Source organism: Cynocephalus volans, chromosome X (assembly GCF_027409185.1).
Source record: "Cynocephalus volans isolate mCynVol1 chromosome X, mCynVol1.pri, whole genome shotgun sequence".
Taxonomy (NCBI): Eukaryota; Metazoa; Chordata; class Mammalia; order Dermoptera; family Cynocephalidae; genus Cynocephalus; species Cynocephalus volans.
This window is the reverse complement of record NC_084478.1, coordinates 19,378,403-19,398,027: the sequence shown is the minus strand read 5'-3', so window position 1 is coordinate 19,398,027 and position 19,625 is coordinate 19,378,403. Positions and strand designations below refer to the sequence as shown.

The following is a 19,625-nucleotide window of genomic DNA, read 5'->3' as shown; positions in this document are numbered from 1 at the left end:
CACTAAAAATATAAGCTAGCTAGAAAAAAATTTTAAATATGCAGAACCTTTGTGGAGAAAATTACAAATCCTTATTGAAAGACATTTTAAAAAACCTAAATAAATGGAGATGACCATGTTTATGAATAGGCAAACTCATTATATAAATGTCAATTCTCCCCAAATTGATCCATAGATTCAAAGCAATTCCAATTGAAAGTCCAACATTTTTGTTCATAGAATTTGATAAATTTTCTAAAATTTATATAGACTAACAAATGGCAAAGAATAACCAAGACAATTATAAAGATATGCTAATGACAGCCAGATCTGTTTCTGCTTCTCATTTGAGCTTGAGATTTATCTTCAGTTGCGTTCTAGTCTTTGCACAATATAATGTATACTGAGTAGTAATAGTTCTATTCATACAAATAACGTTTATACAGATATCTCAAACTCATCATGACCTAAAACGAAGTCACCATGGCTATTTCAAGGCTGTTTCGTCTGTTATATTTCTTGAGCTGCCCAACGGCCCTACCATCTTCCCAGGCACCATAGCTAGAAATTTGGGAGTCATCTAATGCTGTTCCTTTTTGCGTCATAAATATCTACCCAGTCACTCAACCACTGTCCATCACTACTGCCATTGTCTTAGTTCTGGCCTTCACCCTTGCTTGGACTTTTGAAATGGCCTTCTAAATACTCTTTGTCTCCCGTCTTCCTTTCCCAAACTATTTTCCACAGAGTGATCTTTGGAAATCTGATCATCTCAACCCCTGATTAAAACCCATCATCTTCAGAATAAAATCCAAATTCCTTTATGATTTGTCTTCTTTCTTCTGCCCATGTCTCTTCATAATTCCATGTGCATTTTTTACCCCAAGATAGTAGTTTCCTTGCAGTTCTTCAAACATTCCGAGCTGTTTCTCTGCTCTTCTACCTGGGATAGCCTTTCTTCTCCTTCTCTCCCTTCTATTGATTAACTCCAACATATACTGCAAGACCCAGCTCAAGTGCCCTTCCCTGGTAGAACCATCCCTGATCCCACCCCACTCTCATATGTGTAAAGTTGTCTTCCTCCAGAGCATTTCTTATCACATTGCAATAATTTATTTTCTAGTCTCTTCCCACATGAGATTATAAATCTGTTTAGGATACAGACTGTATGTTGTTTGTACTTGACTATTTATGTCTTAGATGATCATGAAATGTTTGTCCACTCTTTGCACTTCTCATTAAATGTCAGCTCTAGAACATAATTGGTGAATGTGTGTATAAAAAGTTCTTCCTGAAAGCAATTTTCATGACAAAAAGTTGCTCATTGGCCATGTAGTTTTCAATGAGTTTTGTTAGATCTGTTCATGAATGTAGTTCCTGGTGGCATGGCTCAAAAGGCATATGTAATCTGCTGAATTTTATTTTTATTTCAGTTAAAAAATCTGGATCCGTTTTTACTATTTGATGAATTTAAAGGAGGTAGACCAGGTGGATTTCCTGATCACCCACATCGAGGTTTTGAAACAGTAAGTACAGTAATTTGACTGCAAAAGTGTGTATTTTAAAACTTTCCTCTCACTTCTAATAGAAAATATGATTTTAGAAGCAATGAATAATAGGCTAAAATTAATTTACAAGTTTCTGGCTATAGACTGTCTACCATAGAATTATAATATCTACTTTACATGAAATATACTAAAATTTAAACATTTATTGTTTTTAATATTCTTTGAGTTTGTGCCTTTGGAGACATTCTTCTTTGAAAAGTTAATAAAGAGCAAGATTTGGTCTCTTAAAATACTTTTATAATTAAAATAATTGATTGGCGATAGAAGAAACTATTTGATATGATTAAAATAATAATCTTATATAGATTATTATTAAAATAATCTATTATTATTAAAATAATCTTATATAGAAAATTTGTTTCTATGCAATATTCAGAAATGTTTAACCTCATTTAATGCAATATTATAAACCCCCAAAGACAATCCAATAACTTTATGAGTATTTATACTAGGTTCTAAGGAAATATAGAATAGAGAGCTAAAATATAACATAGCCCCCAAATTAGGATTTTAAGGCCCTACATACACATTCACAAGTTTAATTGTATAATTTAGAGATTCTGCTGAACACTAATTTTCAGTTTTAGTTATATATGCAAAAAAAAGTGTGTAATATAATATTGTGGCACTTTCAAAGATTCCCATTCTTCACACATTCTGGGAAAGCTCAGGGACAGTTACTTCCTAGTTACAAAATTTAGCCATATGCTCCGTGAGAACAGCCTGTCTTCTTAGGAAACAGACCAGGATTGGTAAAGGCTTAGTGTGTTTGTAAAGCTAGTTAGTGAATGAGTAAATATTTACTGAAGGCTGGTGATATGCAGGTGTTGGTGTAGTGTGATCTTTGGTATGTTGGGGTGCATGTTGTATGTTGGGGAGTGTGGGCAGAAGGCAGAGGGAAGGAGGCTAAAGAAGAATGAGGTGTGATCCCTGCTTGCCTCTATGTGCGGTCTAGTTAAGAGGGTGAAAGATGGATGGAGAAATATGTAACCACTGCAGTGTACAGGTAGAATGAACCAAGAAGCTTCTGGAAGCAGGATCAGGCCAGTTGGCCCGTGTCCCTTCCTCACTCCTCTGCTTTCTTCCTCAGTTCTCTTCTCTGCTCAGATATTGGGGACGCTGTGGCTTGCTTTCCTGCAATAATGGAAGCTATTCCTTTAGCTTACCCTATACCTGTGCTGGATTTGGACCCTGGTTCCGTAACGTCTCCCCTTGCAATCTTGCTGAAGTTGCTTCTTTGTCCTCTCCATCTCTTAGCTCCAGTTACCATTTTACTAATCCTTCAAGGCCTTTTCAAATATCACTATCTCCATCAGGTTTTCCAGACAATACCAAGAGGATGCACTGTCTCCTTCATTTGGCTTCTAGAGCATTATATTTCTACCAGTCTTACGCACCTTATTCCTTTATGATGGTCTTGATCATATTCTGTCTGTCTTGTGTTAGAGTTGGAAATCGCGTCATCTTCCCCTCACGTACCCAAGAGGACTGTCAATTTCTTCAGTTGAGGTCAGCCTACACATCTCCATGTTCTCCATGTGGAGATACTCAGTAACTACTAGCTAAGTTTAATCGGACAATAAAAAGAGATGGTTCTTGCTGAAGACAATGGATATAGGAAACACAACAAATGATGGAACTTACTGCTTTCATTTCCATTACGGAAAGTGCCTTCTAAAGGGACTGTTTTATAAATTATGAGGTACTCAACTTTAAACAGCTCTGTGAAGGAGTTCATCTATAGGATATTGGTGTTTGGCTCTTTTTCTTTTGATTAAGAAATTACTTTAAAACTGTAGCTGTAATTAGAGTTGATCCTCAACATTTGTGGATTCTGTACTCACAAATTCCCCTACTTGGTAAGATTGATTTGTAACCTCCCAAATCAGTACTTGGGGTGCTTTAGTGGTAATTCATGGCCATGTGCAGAGTGGTGAAAGGTGTGAGATGCTTGAGGTGCACATTCCCAACTCAGGCTCAGCAAGGCAATGCCCTACTTTCCTGTTTCAGCTCTCATAATGTTAGCAAACAAGTGTACTTTTCATAGTCTATTTAGTGCCACATTTTTCATATTTTTGTGCTTTTTGCTGGTGATTTCACTGCTGAAAATGGCTCCTAAGCATAGTACAGCAGTGCTATCTAGTGTCCCTAAGTGCAAGAAGGCTGTAATGTGCCTTACAGAGAAAATACATGTATTAGCTAAGTTTCATTCAAGCAGGAGTTGTACAAGTCTTGGCCGAGAGTTCAATATTAATTAATCAACGATATATTAAATAAGGTGTCTTTAAATAGAAACACACATAAAGTAAGGTCATGTATTGGTTGGTTGACAATAACATTGTGACCAGATGCTTGTAGGAACCCAGTCCTGTATTTCCCCTAGGAGTAATGGTTTTATACTCACTAATTCAGTGATCATAACAACTTTATAGAAAATGACTACCTCAGATAATGAGAATTCACCATATCAGTTTTCCCTGGAAGTGTAGGTAAGCCAGGGACTCAACTATCTCTTAATAATGTGAACTTTAAAAGTCTGCAATTTAAAACCAGGTCCACTTGTAGTTTCTCATCACCTCCTCCCTGGTGCATCTTCTAAATTACACAGGCTTGTAAATTTTCAAAATGCTGACTAGTATGAAGAGCAAAGTTATTAATACCTGTGATGTTATCTTACCATTCAGAAATAACTATTGTTATTGTTTTGATGTATTTTCTTCAAGTACTTTATTTCTGATATCATGTTATATATATTTTGTGTCTTTTTTTTTAGTTAATATTATAGTTAGCATTTTCCCAATATTTTTCAAAAAACTAATTTTTAATGGCTTTTTTAAGCATCTGCTATGATGGTTGTATCAGTCGACATTACCACAGTGATGTATGAAGTTAGCTGTTTTTCCTCAATATCACCAACACGATGCATTTACTTCATTTTTCTTTGTCATTTTGAGAAATGAAAAATAATGCCTCATCGTAGTTTTAATTTACATTTCCCTTATCAGAGAGAGGTTGATTTTCTTTTCATTTTAAAGCATTTGTCCATTGTACATATTTGTATCCTTGGCTTACTTTTTTTCTTTTGGGTTGTTGGTATTATTGTTTTATAGAAGCTCTTTATATATTAAAGAAATCAGACCCTTTTCAGGAGTAGAAGTTGCAATACTGTTAAGAGGGATTAGGCTTGTTTTGCAAGACTGCAGAGGTAAGCTTTTGGATACAAAGCATAGATTCAAACCAATAGAAGGAAGAACTTTCTAACAATTAGTTATGCAAAGATAGACTAGGTTCCCTGAACCAAGGGATTTTCTTATGCCTGGAGTAAATACAAGCATGCACTGAATGTTTGCATAATGGGTGTGTTATCAGGATCAATGGTCCTCAAAGTAGTCAGTGCTGTGCTGGAGCTCATGTTTATTTTCTTAAGTGAAAGTGAAATTATGCTCTACTGACCCATGAATATAAAATATAACTGATGTACATATTTTGAGTGCATGCTCACATTTTTTAAAACTAATATTAATATGTGATCAAGGAAATGTGGAGACTATTATTCTATAAAATTCTCGTTCCCTCAAGTGTGATCTATGAACCAACAGTGATATCACTTGAAATCTCAGGTTCCACCTCAGAGCTACTGAATCAGAATCTGCATTTCAGCAACATCGAATGATTCATATACATTAAAATTTGAATAATGCTGGTCTAGATGACCTTCCAAATCAGAAATACTATGATTCTATGACATAAATAAGAGCAAGAACCTGATTTTACTGAGTTAATGGCTAATTATTTTCTTAAACCTAACTCCTAGGTTTGGATGGCTATATATTTTCCGTTAAAAACTTGCCTCAAAATTGAGAAAGAAGGCACACCCTGGAGTAGGAGGCACAGCCGGTGGTCACAAGACAAAGGGAGAAATGCATTCAGTATTTCCTGCCAGGAGCTTGGACTCTGGGAAGGATTATTTTCAAAAGGGCTGAGTGGTAAAGGGTGGAATAATTTTGCAGTTACCCTATTTCTGGTCAGGCCTGATAGCATGATTTGTTTAGGGTGACTATAAACGATCAGAAACAAAGAACGAGCTGAAAAATGAGCAAGCCCTGCCAAAGTTTAGTTTAGCTCAAAAAAGAGGTACTTAGAGTTCACACACCATTGATAGATAAACCCTTCACCTACCCTGAGCAGAAATGTATTTTGTGCCTTTCAAAATCACCTCAGGAGTTTCCAGGTTTTAGCACTGAAAGTCTCATGTTTCCGGGAACCCTTCAGTCCTGGGCAGACCGGGATGGTTGGCTACCCCCGCTTAATTAATTTTAAGAATTGTTAGAAGTAAACCTTCAGGCCTGTTTTACAGGGACATTTTAGAATGGTCTTGTCCATTATGTTTTTAGTTAGGCTGGGAAGTGTTTTTTAAAGCTTTTCACTACAAGCCTCAGCAGGTTCTTTGATTTCGTTCAGGAGAACAAAACCTCCCTGTTTCCAAGGGCGTGCCCGTGAGAAAAGCCACACTGACATCTACTAGTTGGTAGGGGCAGCCTTTGCCTGCAGTGCCTGAGCAATATCCTGCACAGGAAGGGAAAGGTACTGGTGATTCACACCTAAAACTTAAGACCGGATTCAGACCTCCCATTTCCGACACAGACTGTTTTATTCTAGCTTACTGTGAACCACTTTCAAAAGCAAAACATACTATCAAGACCGAATCAAGGCTGCCAAAAAGGGTGGCTAAATTCAACATCCATTTTGGAAAGAAAGAAAATGCTCTAGGAAGACTAGGAACGGATACTTTTTCAATATCATAAAGACTATTATTCAATGAGCATCTTATGTCATATTTAATACAGAGATATTAGCCATATTCCTATTAATATGAGAAAAAAAAACACTGTCTACCAGCACCATCACAGTTTGATATGATTCCGGAAGCTTTGAGGCTATTCATAAATAAGAGTTAGAGCTATTGGAAAGGAGGAGGAAATTATTTATTTGTAGGTAGTATGGTAACAAATGAAAACCCACAGTGGCCGAATCTGGCTTTGGCTGGTGATATGACTGGGGAAGGCAGGAGGGCACAGGACTTGTCTTGAAGTTGTGCTTACACTGAAGCACGTGGATTTGAGCGTATGTGTTGATTTGGTGTGATATGGGGGTGAAGCTAACAGATTATAGGAAGGAAGCTCAAGCCACCCTTGCCCTCAAGACACCCCTTGGCACTACCATACTAAGAATGCTAAGCAAAACCTCTTTATGAATGGCTGGAGAGAAAATAATTATGTAAAAATCAACCACTTTCCTGCATAAAAGCACTAATCAGATGTAATGGGGGAAAACACCCCGTTCATAATGGCAATAAGACCCCCATATAATTCCAGAGAAAAAAGTTATTCCCCTTTAACCCAATAATCCTACTTCTATGAATCTAATAGTTTCCTGAAAAATAAAGTAAAAACAAAGGCTTATTATACAAATATTTACTCCAGTACAATTTTAAAACATAAAAAAGGAAGAAAGTATTCAAAATAATAGAGGGATGATTATATACCTTGAAATTATATACAAGGAAATTATTATATATGTGGAAGATGGAATATTATGCAGCATTATTTATAAGTACAAATATCGTAAACAATTGTTTTATTTAATCAATTTTTTGATTGACACATTGTAATTGTACGTATTTATCAGGTACAATTTGATGTTTCGATATGTGTGTATACATACATATGTTGTAAAACGATCAAATAAGGGTATTTCGGGTGTCCAGGATCACCTAATGCATTTATCATTTCTTTGGGGCAAGAACATTCAAAAGCCTCTCTTCTAGATTTTTTGTAATGTACAATACCTTACTGTTCACCATAGTTACCCTACAGCGCAATAGAACACCAGAACTTATTCCTCCTATCTAATTGTAATTTTGTATCCATTGACCAACTTCTCACCATCCTCTCCACCCAACTCCTCTCCCCAGACTGTGGTAACCACTGTTCTACTTTCTGCTTCTATGATCTTCTATGATGCCAGCTTTTTCTTCTTTTTTAGATTCCAAATGAGTTGAATGAGATCGTGCAGTATTTGTCTTTCTGTGTCTGGCTTATTTCACCTAACATTGATTTCCTTCAGGTCTATCTTTGCTGAGACCTCCTACTTGGATCTGCCCTCTCCAGATAAAATGGACTTGGTTTGTGTTCTATTTCAGTCAATCTGATAAGCTAATAATATATGCCAATATATTGTAATGGGAGGATGACTGAGGGCAGCTTCCTTTAGGAGATATTTGTGCACCGTTAGAGGGTTCCACAAAATTTAAAAGAGTGCCTCAACCTGAAAGCATAATCTCCTCAACATGTTCCCTGGCCAAAAGGAAATTAAAATAGGGTGCACAGTTTGCATGAAAGTTAGAAAATGATTAGGGAGGAACAGAGAGGGCCAGTTGAAGAAGTGTCATGTTCTGAGAGAAAAACTATCACTTCTAACAGAAGGGCCTGGGAGGATTTGGGGGAAAATTTGGTCATTTAGTAAGGCCTTAAGTAGAAAATGAGATTTGACTCTCTGGACAGGGGAAGTGAAGGTGGGGGCATGGTATGTAGATATAGTGGAAGCAGTGAGTAGTCTAGTCAGGCTTTAACATTGGATGTGTAAGGGTGTGTGTGTGTGTGTGTTTATGTGTGTGTGTAAAGGGACCTAAGCCGAAGGTGGGGACATTATAGGGAAGGCCTTCAAAGCCAAGCTTGGTCTCTAGTTATGAATGAGTGGCCAATGTTTTACATGCTGAAACTCCCAAGTTGACATGATTGTGTGAAATGAGAGCCATCTTTAGCCTAAAAGCTTTTTGTACAGTACTTTGTCAGTGGTTCTGAACTGGAGGTGATTTTGCCCGCCCAGGTCATTTGGCAATTTCTGTAGTGATTGCCTGCTGTCACAAGGAGGGGGAAGTGGGGTGTGCTACTGCCACCTAGTGGGTAGAGGCCAGCGATGCTGCTAAACATGCTACAGTGTGCGGGACAGTTGCCACAGCAAAGGATTAAACTCTGGTATATGTCAACAAGCCTAGGTCACTTGAGGGAAAGTGGCAGTTTAACTGAAATATTCTTCAAAAGTAGCACAAATAAATTTCCAAAAACTTTCCTCATTTACCCCACCTACAGCACATTATGATTACAAACAGAAACTATTCATATCTAAGAGACTACATACCTAGAGTTCTTAAGTAGAAAAATTGGGGCAGAGGGGATGTAATAAACCAGTCATCAAAGCAGTATTTTATGTCACCAAGTATAAGATACTATTTCTTAAGTGAGACTAAAAATAAGCTCCAAATAAAATAACATAGATCATTACATGACAAAAAACTTCATGCCAGTCTTCAACACTTTTAGCAAAGCTGCATCAGAGTTATCTAATCAAAAGTCTCCTTCAAAATGAAAGGGCTGACCACACAGGATTAAACCCAAAGAACATTTGCCATGCAATAATGTTAACTACTATTTTAGAGAATCTTTGTGTGTTTATACATCACCTCTAAGCCTCACAACAATCTTGAAAAGTAAGAATTGTTATCCCCCCATTTTACAGATGAGGAAACTAAGGTTCAGAGAAGTGGTGACCTGCCAAGTCCACACAGCCCATGCAGAGCACGATTTGGTGGACCCATCTGATCCTAGGCCCACACTTGTCCACTCTTCCATGCTACCACTTCTTCTGGAACAAAGTTCCCTTTCTATACAGCTGATATTTTCTCAATACATTGACTCATGCAGATGATTAAAGGATTTTTAATACTGTTAGAGATGAGACTGCACAAGTGACATAGATCAGAGAACTGTTCAGTTCACAGTTCTGCTACTCACTGTGGGATCTGATTCTTTCATGGTTCAGGAATCTGAATTTTCCTACCTGTAAGCGCACAAGGTAATGCTCTCACTTCTTCTCTGAACTCCCACTATAATGAGGAAATGGATTAGGTTGGATGTAGCTGGCTGTTTCAGGACACTCATTTCACTTCTTACAGCCACAAGGAGACCGTTTATGATCTAGTAACAACACGATGATTAACAAATTCGTGCTTTAATTGTTTATAACTTTTTATTACCACCTAAAAATTCTTTCCCTCCTTCTAGATACCCTTTGCCTCACCCCACCCCACCCCACCCCAGCTTTTCCCAAATATTTCAATCTTTTAAGGCCCATCTGAGAGGATACCTCGTCCAAGAATGAATTACTACCTCCATTCCTCTGGGTTCTTCTTAATTAGAATCAATCTTTCTTGTTTGTTTCCGCTGGGGTTGCCCATACTTCTCTTTAGTTTCACTTCTCTTGTGTATGTATGTTAGTAGTTTATCCCCAGTAGAATGGTAGCTCTCTGAAGGTAGGGGAGGAGCAATCACTGTGTTCCTTCTGGGTGATTCCTAACTTCCTGTTAGTGAGTTTGGGATGACATTTTTTCCTGTGTGGGCCAAAATGAAAGAAAGGGAGAGAGAGGGATGATTAAGAAAATAGTGGGTCTTTCCTAGAGATAATTTTTTTTCAAGATTGTTTTTGGGGCGCTGGCTGGTCAGCTCAGTTGGATACAGCATGGTACTGACAACACCAAGGTCCAGGGTTTGATCCCTGTACTGGCCAGCCACCTAAACCAAAACAAAACCAGACAAAAAAACACACAAACAAAAAACTTTATAACAAAAAAGATGGTTTTTTATTTAGGTATTGCTATTCTTCCTTCTTTGGTTGTAAAAATGGCATTTCTCTTATGAAATGATGATCATAATAGATTATTTTTTCACTTCCACAATCTAAAGTTAAAAGTTGTCACCCCCAACCCCCATTTGAAGGGCATTCTATAAAATAGCTCACCCGTGCTCTTCAAAATGATCAGGCTCATGAAAAGCAGAGAAAGAGTGAGAAACTGTCACAGATGGAAGAAACTATGGAGACATGATGACATGAATCTTGGAGCAGCAAAAGAACATGAACGAAAAAAACTCATGAAACTCACATAAGTCACATACTTTAGCTAATAGTAATGTAGCAACGTTGGTTTCTTAGTGTTGACACATGTACACAGGTTATGTAATATGTTAACAGGAGGAGAAGCTGGTGAAGAGTATACATGAAGTCTCTACTACCTTTACAACTTTTCTAGAAATCTGAAATTATAACAAAACTAAAAGTTTATTTAAAAAAGACAAAATGAAGACAAAAAATTGACATCCCTCTCACAGACGTCCTTGTTTTATTGCTCCTTGAAGTCCAAAATCTTAGGAAGTGCGGCTCATTAACAAGAGCAATGAACACAATCACTAAAAGTCTGAGGAATTAAATCTGTACAGTGAATTGAATCTGGGAATCATAATAATAACGCACCCATATAAAAAGTGTTAGCTGCTTAATTTTTTTTTTTGACATTTTTATTACCTTTATTCTTTTTTTTTTTTTTTTTAAATTTTATTTTGTCGATATACATTGTGGCTGATTATTGCTCCCCATCACCAAAACCTCCCTCCCTCCTCCCTCCCCCCCTCCCCCCCAACAATGTCCTTTCTGTTTGCTTGTCGTATCAACTTCAAATAATTGTGGTTGTTATTTCTTCTCCCCCCCGCCCCCGGTTTGTGTGTGTGTGTGTGTGAATTTATATATTAATTTTTAGCTCCCACCAATAAGTGAGAACATGTGGTATTTCTCTTTCTGTGCCTGACTCGTTTCACTTAATATAATTCTCTCGAGGTCCATCCATGTTGTTGCAAATGGCAGTATTTCATTCGTTTTTATAGCTGAGTAGTATTCCATTGTGTAGATGTACCACATTTTCCGTATCCACTCATCTGATGATGGACATTTGGGCTGGTTCCAACTCTTGGCTATTGTAAAGAGTGCTGCGATAAACATTGGGAAACAGGTATACCTTCGACTTGATGATTTCCATTCCTCTGGGTATATACCCAACAGTGGGATAGCTGGGTCGTCAGCTGCTTAATTAAATTAAATATTATTATGAGATTTTGACAAAATATTAAAGCAAAAGGCAAATTGACACAAACCCCTCCAGCCTCTCCCTCTGGAAGAGCCCTGTGAGCCCCAGACCTGCCCAGGACCATGTGTGCGAGCAAACACATTCAGGCACTTCATTCTCAGGTGTCTGCCTTGACAGCTTTTAACTGGAGACCGAGCTAAGCAGAATGATGTCCCTCTATACCCCGACATGGCTGGTCCTCTGATGGCTAGATGGAAACCTGCAACATTGACACTCGTCTTTAAGCAGGGACACCAAGCACGTGCTAGAAGACATATTAATTTATCAGTGGATCTATCAGCAAGACAGCTGGTTTGGTGAGGTCCAATTGTAGAAAAACAGTGAGCACACATCATTTGGGTCAGCAGAGGGCTCTCTTAAGCAACAATAGTTCTCACTACCTGCTTTCCCCACTGGATGCAGACAGAACACTTTGTATGTGGGAAACATGGGTAATAATAGAAGTTGGTAAAACATTCCCTTGAGGCTCCTTCAATATAACGTGACACATAAACAGTGGAAGTGAACACCTTGACCATGTTTTACAGGATGGAGGTGGTGCCCATTAAGAAGCCAGGCTGCTGATTACATGGGAAGCCGGCGGGGGTGGGGCGTAGTTTGTGAACAGATTCCCTGGAAGGTTGAATCCTGATCCAGATTTGAAGAGGAAGGGGTATTCCTGGCCCTGGGGTTCTACAAGCAGCTGGAAGGTTCTGAGGGAGTCTGCAATTCAGCTTGCCTGAGTAGTAGATAGGTTCGAAGACAGGATTGTTAAAGAATCTTGATGTGCATGTCAGAAATTTTAATCACAGTGAAAGAAAAATGAGTAGGTTGGAGAAACTTTTGAAAATGCAAGCAACATAAATATATGAGAGGAAAATAAGTCAGTCGTTCTTTTCTTTGTAGTTAGACGTTGGGTAGAACTCTTCAATGTTTACATCAAAGATGGATCCCATGATCGCCTCATCTCAGGATCCTGTGGCTCTGGCCCCTCCATCAACCTCTTTCCTTCACCAAGGAGGCCTGTTTTCAGCTTCCGGTACAATAGTGCTAGGACCCTTTCTTTGCCTGAGATAGCCAGTTTGCCTGAAGCCATCGAAGTCGCCCAAGTCCTCTTGTTACCTGTGCGAAACCCCTGCAGTCCTGGCTGCTGTCGCAACTCCAGCCAGATCCTCCTCAGAGGCAAGCACTGTGCTCCCAGCACTGGCATTGCCACCAATATGGCACCAGCATTTGCCAGGCAGCATGGAGGGTAAAAATAGTTTTATTCTCAGAGACAGAAAATGTTGATCTAGATCCTTGCTCTGCTATTGTTAATTGTGTATCCTTTATCCCACTGAGCCACAGTGTTCTCATCCATAGTATATAGGATCAGATGCTTTGTAAATGCTGAAATGCTCTGCAGGTACAAGATACCATTTATTCATTCAGAAAATCTTCAGTTCCAGCTGTATGCTAGGTACTGTTGTAGATGAGATAAAAAAAAAAAAAAAAAAAAAAGTCCCCACCTTAGGGAGGTTACATTCTCTTAGCAAAGACAGACAATAAATGAATAACCAAATAACTATGTAATATAGTGTCCTATAATGAACAAGCTAGGAAGAAGAAACAAATCAGGGTAGGAGATGAAGAATTGATCGATAAATTAGATGAGATGAGCTGGTTGGAAGCAGCGTCTCTTAGGCAGTGACATTTGAACAGAGGCCTGAATGAAGTGAGGAAGCAAACCCTGAGAACATCGGGGGAAACATATTGCAGGAAGTACGAGTGAGGACCCGAGGGAGAACTCAAGAGCGGGATGTCTGCCCGCAGAGGTGTGGTGGCTGCTAACTCTGGAACTCACTGCCCACGTGCCATGTGCCAGGCGCTTTGCACGCGGAACCTCAGTTAGTCCTCGCCACCCTTGCTGAGCTCACCTCCTAGGTCCATTTTGCACACGGAGAAACTGAGCCACCGAGAAGTTAAAGGACTTCACCCGGCATCTCACACCTGGGAAGTGGCAGACCCGAGATTCCAACCAGGGCCCCGAAGCCTGAATCGTTCCCGGCGGCAGGGCCACGCCAGCAGGGGGCACTCTGGCGGGAGTCCCCCAAGTCCTGGCGCCTTCGCAGGGTGGTGGCGGGAAATGTCAAGGCAGACCTGGTAGAGCTTTAACATACTGTCCTTGGATATGCCTGTTAGCCAAATACCTGAACTGTGTTATCTCTTTTTTTTGTTAAAAACCACCTTTTGGTACTTGTGAAGGTACGGATGTGGAGTCAGGACTGGACGAGTCAATTTAGTGGGGTGATTTTCCGGGTTTCTGAGGGATTGCTCAAGTCATTAAAATATTTTTGTAAAATAACTTGTGTCCTTAATTGTATGAATTCAAATGTCACGCTTCTACCCCTGAAGACCAGTTGGCAGTTTCTATTATGCAATATGCATCTCTCATTAGTCATGACCTCACTTGTGTTTTTGTTTTGTTTTTCTCGTTTTCCTCCCAATAGGGGGAAAAAAGCCACCATTTTAGGGCAAATGAAAATTAAAGGAAAAGACAGTTTTCTTTGTAATATAAACTTGTTACTTTAAAGAATGTCTTGCACCTATAGCACTGAATGAGGTACTCACATTCTTCCTTCTAAATGCCAGCCAGAAAGATACCAACTATATTAGATCTGGTGTTACAATTCTTCAGAATTAATTTATAACTCCTTGAGGTGCACCTTTTCTAAATTTCGCTTGGCAAGTGACACTTTCATCACTCTTGTGGGTTTATGTTCTTCTCCCCCAAAACACAAACACACAAAGAAATAAGAACTGACAAGGAAGCAACAATATTTAGTGAAGACCTGTGAAAAGGACTAGAAGAAGGAGAGGAGGAAGCAGAACCAAGGACATCCAGTGATTTAAGAAAACACCTGCTTTAGATTACAGATTTCTTCCTTAATTAGGTACATGCAACTGTTGAGTTTAAACATAACACTCAGTTCATCAGCCGCCAACAGCAATTCTCCAGGTGTTTGCCATTATGTAATGTCCTAAAAAATCATCTGGATTGTGTCAACTCGCAGAAATACTGTTTGAGTTAAAAAAAAAAAAAATTCTCTACAGACATTAATTTATATGTAAGTTCTCAGTGTAGCATTTACAGCACTTAGCAACAATAAATAAATAAGATAAAAAATTATAATAAATAAAAGGTCAGTGGTTTCCTTAATTTTTTATTTTTCCCCCAAAAGGCTAAAAGTACGATTTTTGCTTTGAGTTGTAAAAGGTAGATATTACGTATTCCGTAAGGCTTCATTGACTGGACTTCTCTAATTCAGATTTCAGGAGAAATAATGTCTATTTACCTATTACTAGGGAAAGAAGGATGTCCACACAGCTAAAGTAGAGGAAAAGGGGGGATAACTGTCTCTCAGTCTCTTAGAAACAGTGTGGAAGTTGCTCCCTAAAATCAAATTCGAAACCTCTTGATGTCCACTTTAATTTTCATCTTTAAATGAATCATGCTCACCACAATTTACTTTTTAAAGTTGCCTGACATATTGTGAGAAGGTCAGCAACTCGAAAGCCCTTAGGCTTGGATAATTGAAAAATATTCGGGGATGGAAAAGAATATGATTTGAAAGGAACTGTTTTGAGAACCTAAAGAGGAGCTTCAGCCCAAACAGAATGAAAATTGCCTTTCTCATGCAATTATTTTAATTAAAAATGCATGTGTAGCAGGAAATAGAAAGCTATTCTAGACACCAGCTCTTTATAGTTTGGCCGGTTGTTTGAAATTTGGAAGCCTTTTATTTGCCTCTTAAATTTTTAAGCTTTGTGTTAAATCCTAAGTGTTTTATTCCTATTTAAACATGAGCGCCGTCTATAAAAATTGTAGGTCTTTTCCACCTAGTAACACGTGTTCAAGTCGGAGCTACATTGTCCTCACAGTAATATGCAGTTATTCTTCTGATTCTTAGTGTTTCACCTTATGTCTCACTGCTTTCCTATCCAGCCCCAGTTCACCTAAGCGGGGAATATTCACCAACAGCTATACAGAATAAAGCATACTACTTATTTTTATCTACTGGTTGGTGGCAGCATCTTATTTTTTTTCCAAAACAGAAAAGTTATTTCCGTTGTAAAAAAGAAAATTACTCATCACAGAGAATCCAAACTACCTGAAAAGTGGAAAGAAATTTTTAAAACATAGCTGCAATTCCACCATCTGGAGATGACAGCTGTTCACATTTTGGGGTGTTCATCTGGGCACCTCTGTGCATGCTAACACGGTGGGATGTGATTTTATTTAAATAAACTCATTTAAGAGCATTGTTGCATTTGAACCCTTTAAATAGAATTGCTTTTCTGTAACCTGCTTTTTTGATTAAATAATATTTCATTTTTCTGTGTCAATAAGTAGAGATGTATATCACTTTTTAACAGTTGCATAGACTTCTCTCTTACGGCTATACCATAATTTAGTTAAGTGTTTTCTATTTACCCATTATCTAGATTGTCCCTGTCTTTTTGCTATTATAATAAATATTGCAAAGAATAGTTTTGTGTAGACATTTTGTATTCTTTTTGTCTCCTTATATTTAAATCTTAGAAGTGTATTATTCACATTTAAATCCTTCATCCATTCGGAACACGTTTTTATGTATAGCAGGGGCTTACTTTCTTTTCTCCTATGGTCGGTCAATTGTTTCAATACCATTTATTGGAAAATGCATCCTTGCCCCACTGATTTGAAATTGCCATTATCAAATATTAATTTCCTGTAAAAACGGGTCCCTTCTATTCCTGTGCCAATGTTGCACTGTTGTCATTACCATAGCAAGTTCCCAGGCAGAGGTTTTAGCCTGGAAACCTAGAGGCTCCAATTTCTGTAGCCATCTGCCTGTCATCTGCTGGGGTAAAGGTTCTACCTAGGCCACTCTGTGCATGGTGTAACTCAATGGCATTACTCTGCAGGATGAAACCTGGGGAGTCCTCACGTCAGCCAGCCCTGATGTGCATTGTAGTAAGTGCACTGTGATTATTTGATTTCAAGAACTGGCACTCCATAAAGGTAGCTCGAGAAGCAATGCACAGTGTAAGACTTCAACGGCATGATAGTACTGAGACAGGAGGTGCTCAGTTTCCCTGGGTTTGGGTTTCAGGACACTCTGATAAGATTCAAGCCATTCCAGGGTCTCAGGCCCCTCCTCTGGGCCTTCCGCTATAAGAGAATTACTGTTGCCAATTGTACCTATTTTCAGCACCAACATGGGGAAATTGAGACCAGAAGGGGTGGATTTGTATCACTCCAATGGCTGAGCATGCTCAGTAAAAAGGAATGATATAACCCATGACTGAGCATGCTCAGTAGAGGGGAGTTTATCCTTTGAATGACCTTCCACTGGAAGCGATAGAGAACACTGAGAATATTCTAAGTGTGTTCCATGCATGTGATGGAATTTAATCAGTGAGCATGCTTTAAAAGAGACCAACTGAGCATGTGCAAGACTATGTTAAATAACTGGAAACCACCCCCTTAGTTAAATATTCATTAGACAGCATGAATAAGTATTAGATATCAAAACTATAAAAGTCAAATCCCAGTAGAAGGCGGGGCTGCTGCTCACTCTCTCTAGAGCCAGTCCACACTTTGCCTGAGATGCGCATTTATTTTTGTATCAAACTTGCCTTTGGCAGGCTGCTGTTCACTCTAGAGCCAGCCTGCTCCTTGTCTGTAAATGTGTATTTCTTACTTTTGCATTGAACTTGCTGCAGTTGGTTGCTCACTTTCCTGGGGCCAACTTTCACCTTGCCGGCAGAGGTGTGTAAGCTTTACTTCTTTGTTAAACTCATTGCTAATGGGCAGTTGCTCACGCTCTTGAGCCAGCGTATACTTTGTACTAAATGTTAAGGGTGCATCTCTTACTTTTGTGTTAAACTTGGTGCAGGGCCTGCGCAGTCTCTGGAGCTAAGCTGCACTTTCTATGTGAAGCCTGTACTTATCTGTTACATTAAACCTGTTTTCAGTTTGTACCGTGACTCTGCTCTTGAATTCTTTCCTGTGAAAGAGTCAACAACCTGCTAGAGGATGGGGTGGGTTGAGGCTGGCTATGAGGCCTCCCCAGACCCTCTCCTCTGATATCAGTACCACCTCTTCAACTGCCCTTAGTCTGAAGTATGAGGAAGCATAATAAATAATGATCTGTGCTTCCAGCCAGAATTCTCGACCAATTGATAAGATGAAAGAGTTAAGAAAGATGGCAAACAAAAAAATACCTTTATTTCTGATACAGCTGATATTGGAGAAGGTAGCTTAAATCTTCAGGCAGGTGGGCTTCTGAATACTGCACCTGAAAATTAGGCAGACTTACTCAGATCTCACTAGCTGTGCTGGACCCCTGCAGGCCATGGCCATGAGGGCTGGCCCCTGCCACAGAGGCAAAGAGTGAAAGAGGACACTTGTTTTCCGTGGGCAGGCTGAATCCCAAGAGGAAGGGGAGAGAAGAGGGTTCAGCTCTGCAAGCCCAGTTTCTTCTTTCAACGCCCCCAGTCAGGTTAAGTTGTTCTTTTCCCACTACAGAGGGGTGGGTGAGATACAGCAAGAGGCATGTTAACGTTAATGGAGTACCATCCACGTAGAAGGAAATATCCAAAAGGGGAGCACAGGTTCTCCATAACACTTTGTGGAAGGTTCCGCTGCAGTTGATGGAGCATTGGTCACACGGTATAGGTCAGGATACGGCTGTGGGAGACCAAGGTCACGGATAAATCCAGTACAACACTATGATTGGTTTTATCTCTTCTAGGCTCATCTGTTGCCATTCTCATTCCTTGAACAAGTCCTGTTCTTTCTCACTTCTCGGCCTCCACGTATGCCTGGAATACACCGTCACTACCATCTTTTTTTTTTTTTCTGGCTTACTTCCACCCCTTCTGTAGGTCTCACTTCCTCCGAGACGCTTTACCTTGCACACAGGTGTGAGTTAAGTACCTGCCTGTCCTCCTCACAGCTACTTGACTCCTATTTTTTCTTTTTCTTTTTTTAAAGTTTTATTGACGTATAACTGAAAAATAAAAATTGTATATATTTAAGGTGTACACCATGACATTTTGATATATATATATACACTATGGAATGATCACCACAGTCAAGCTGGTTAACATATCCATTACATCATATAGTTGCCTTTTTATGTGTGTGGTGAGAATACTGAAGATCTACTCTCTTAGCAAATTTCAAGTATACAATACATTATCATTAACTCTAGTCACTAGGCTATACATTGGGTTTCCAGAACTTATTCATCTTATAACTGCAATTTTGTACCCTTTTACCAACATCTCCCCATTTCCCCCACCTCCTGATAACCTGTGGTAACTACACTTCTACTCTCTGTTTCTGTAAGTGAGACAATACAGTATTTGTCCCTCTGTTTCTGGCTTACTTAACTTAGCATAATGTCTTCCAGTTTCATCCATGTTGTTGCAAATAACAAGATCTCCTTTTTTAAGGCTGAAGAATATTCCATTCATCCATTCAACAGACACTTAGGTTGTTTCCATATCTTGGCTATTGTGAATATGCTGCAATGGAAATGGGAGTGCAGATATTTCTTCAAGATAATGATTTTATTTCCTTTGGATATATACCCAGAAGTGGGATTGCTAGATCATATGGTAGTTCTATTTTTTCATCTTTTGAGGAACCTCCATACTCTTTTCCATAATGGCCATACCAATTCACATTCCCACCAACACTGTATAAGGGTTCCCTTTTCTCCATGTTCTCACTAACACTTATCTTTTGACTTTTTGATAATAGCCATTTTAACAGGTGTGAGGTGATATCTCATTCTTGTTTTGATTTGCATTTCCCTGATGATTAGTGATATCGAGCACCTTTTCATATACTTTTTGGCCATTTGTATGTCTTCCTTGGGAAAATGTCTATTCAGGTCACTTGCCCCTTTTTTTAAATGAAAAGGCAACCCAAGAAATGGGAGAAAATGTTTGCAAATCATATTATTCAATAAAGGGTTAATATCCAAAATATATAAGGAACTCATACAAGTCAATAGCAAAAAGTAAACAAA

The 19,625-nt window shown here is 38.9% G+C and overlaps 1 protein-coding gene across 3 annotated transcripts in view; it reads left to right on the top strand.

Moving 5' to 3' along the window:
• PIR (pirin) overlaps positions 1-19,625 on the top strand; it is a 99,449-nt gene that overhangs the window by 15,847 nt on the left and 63,977 nt on the right. For 2 of the 3 annotated variants that reach the window (XM_063083799.1, XM_063083801.1), the window contains exon 3: positions 1,413-1,505. The exons of the other annotated variant lie outside the window; for it this stretch is intronic. In XM_063083799.1, coding sequence (XP_062939869.1) covers positions 1,413-1,505 — 93 coding nt within the window. The remainder of the gene's footprint in view (positions 1-1,412; positions 1,506-19,625) is intronic. 3 annotated transcript variants of the gene reach the window in all.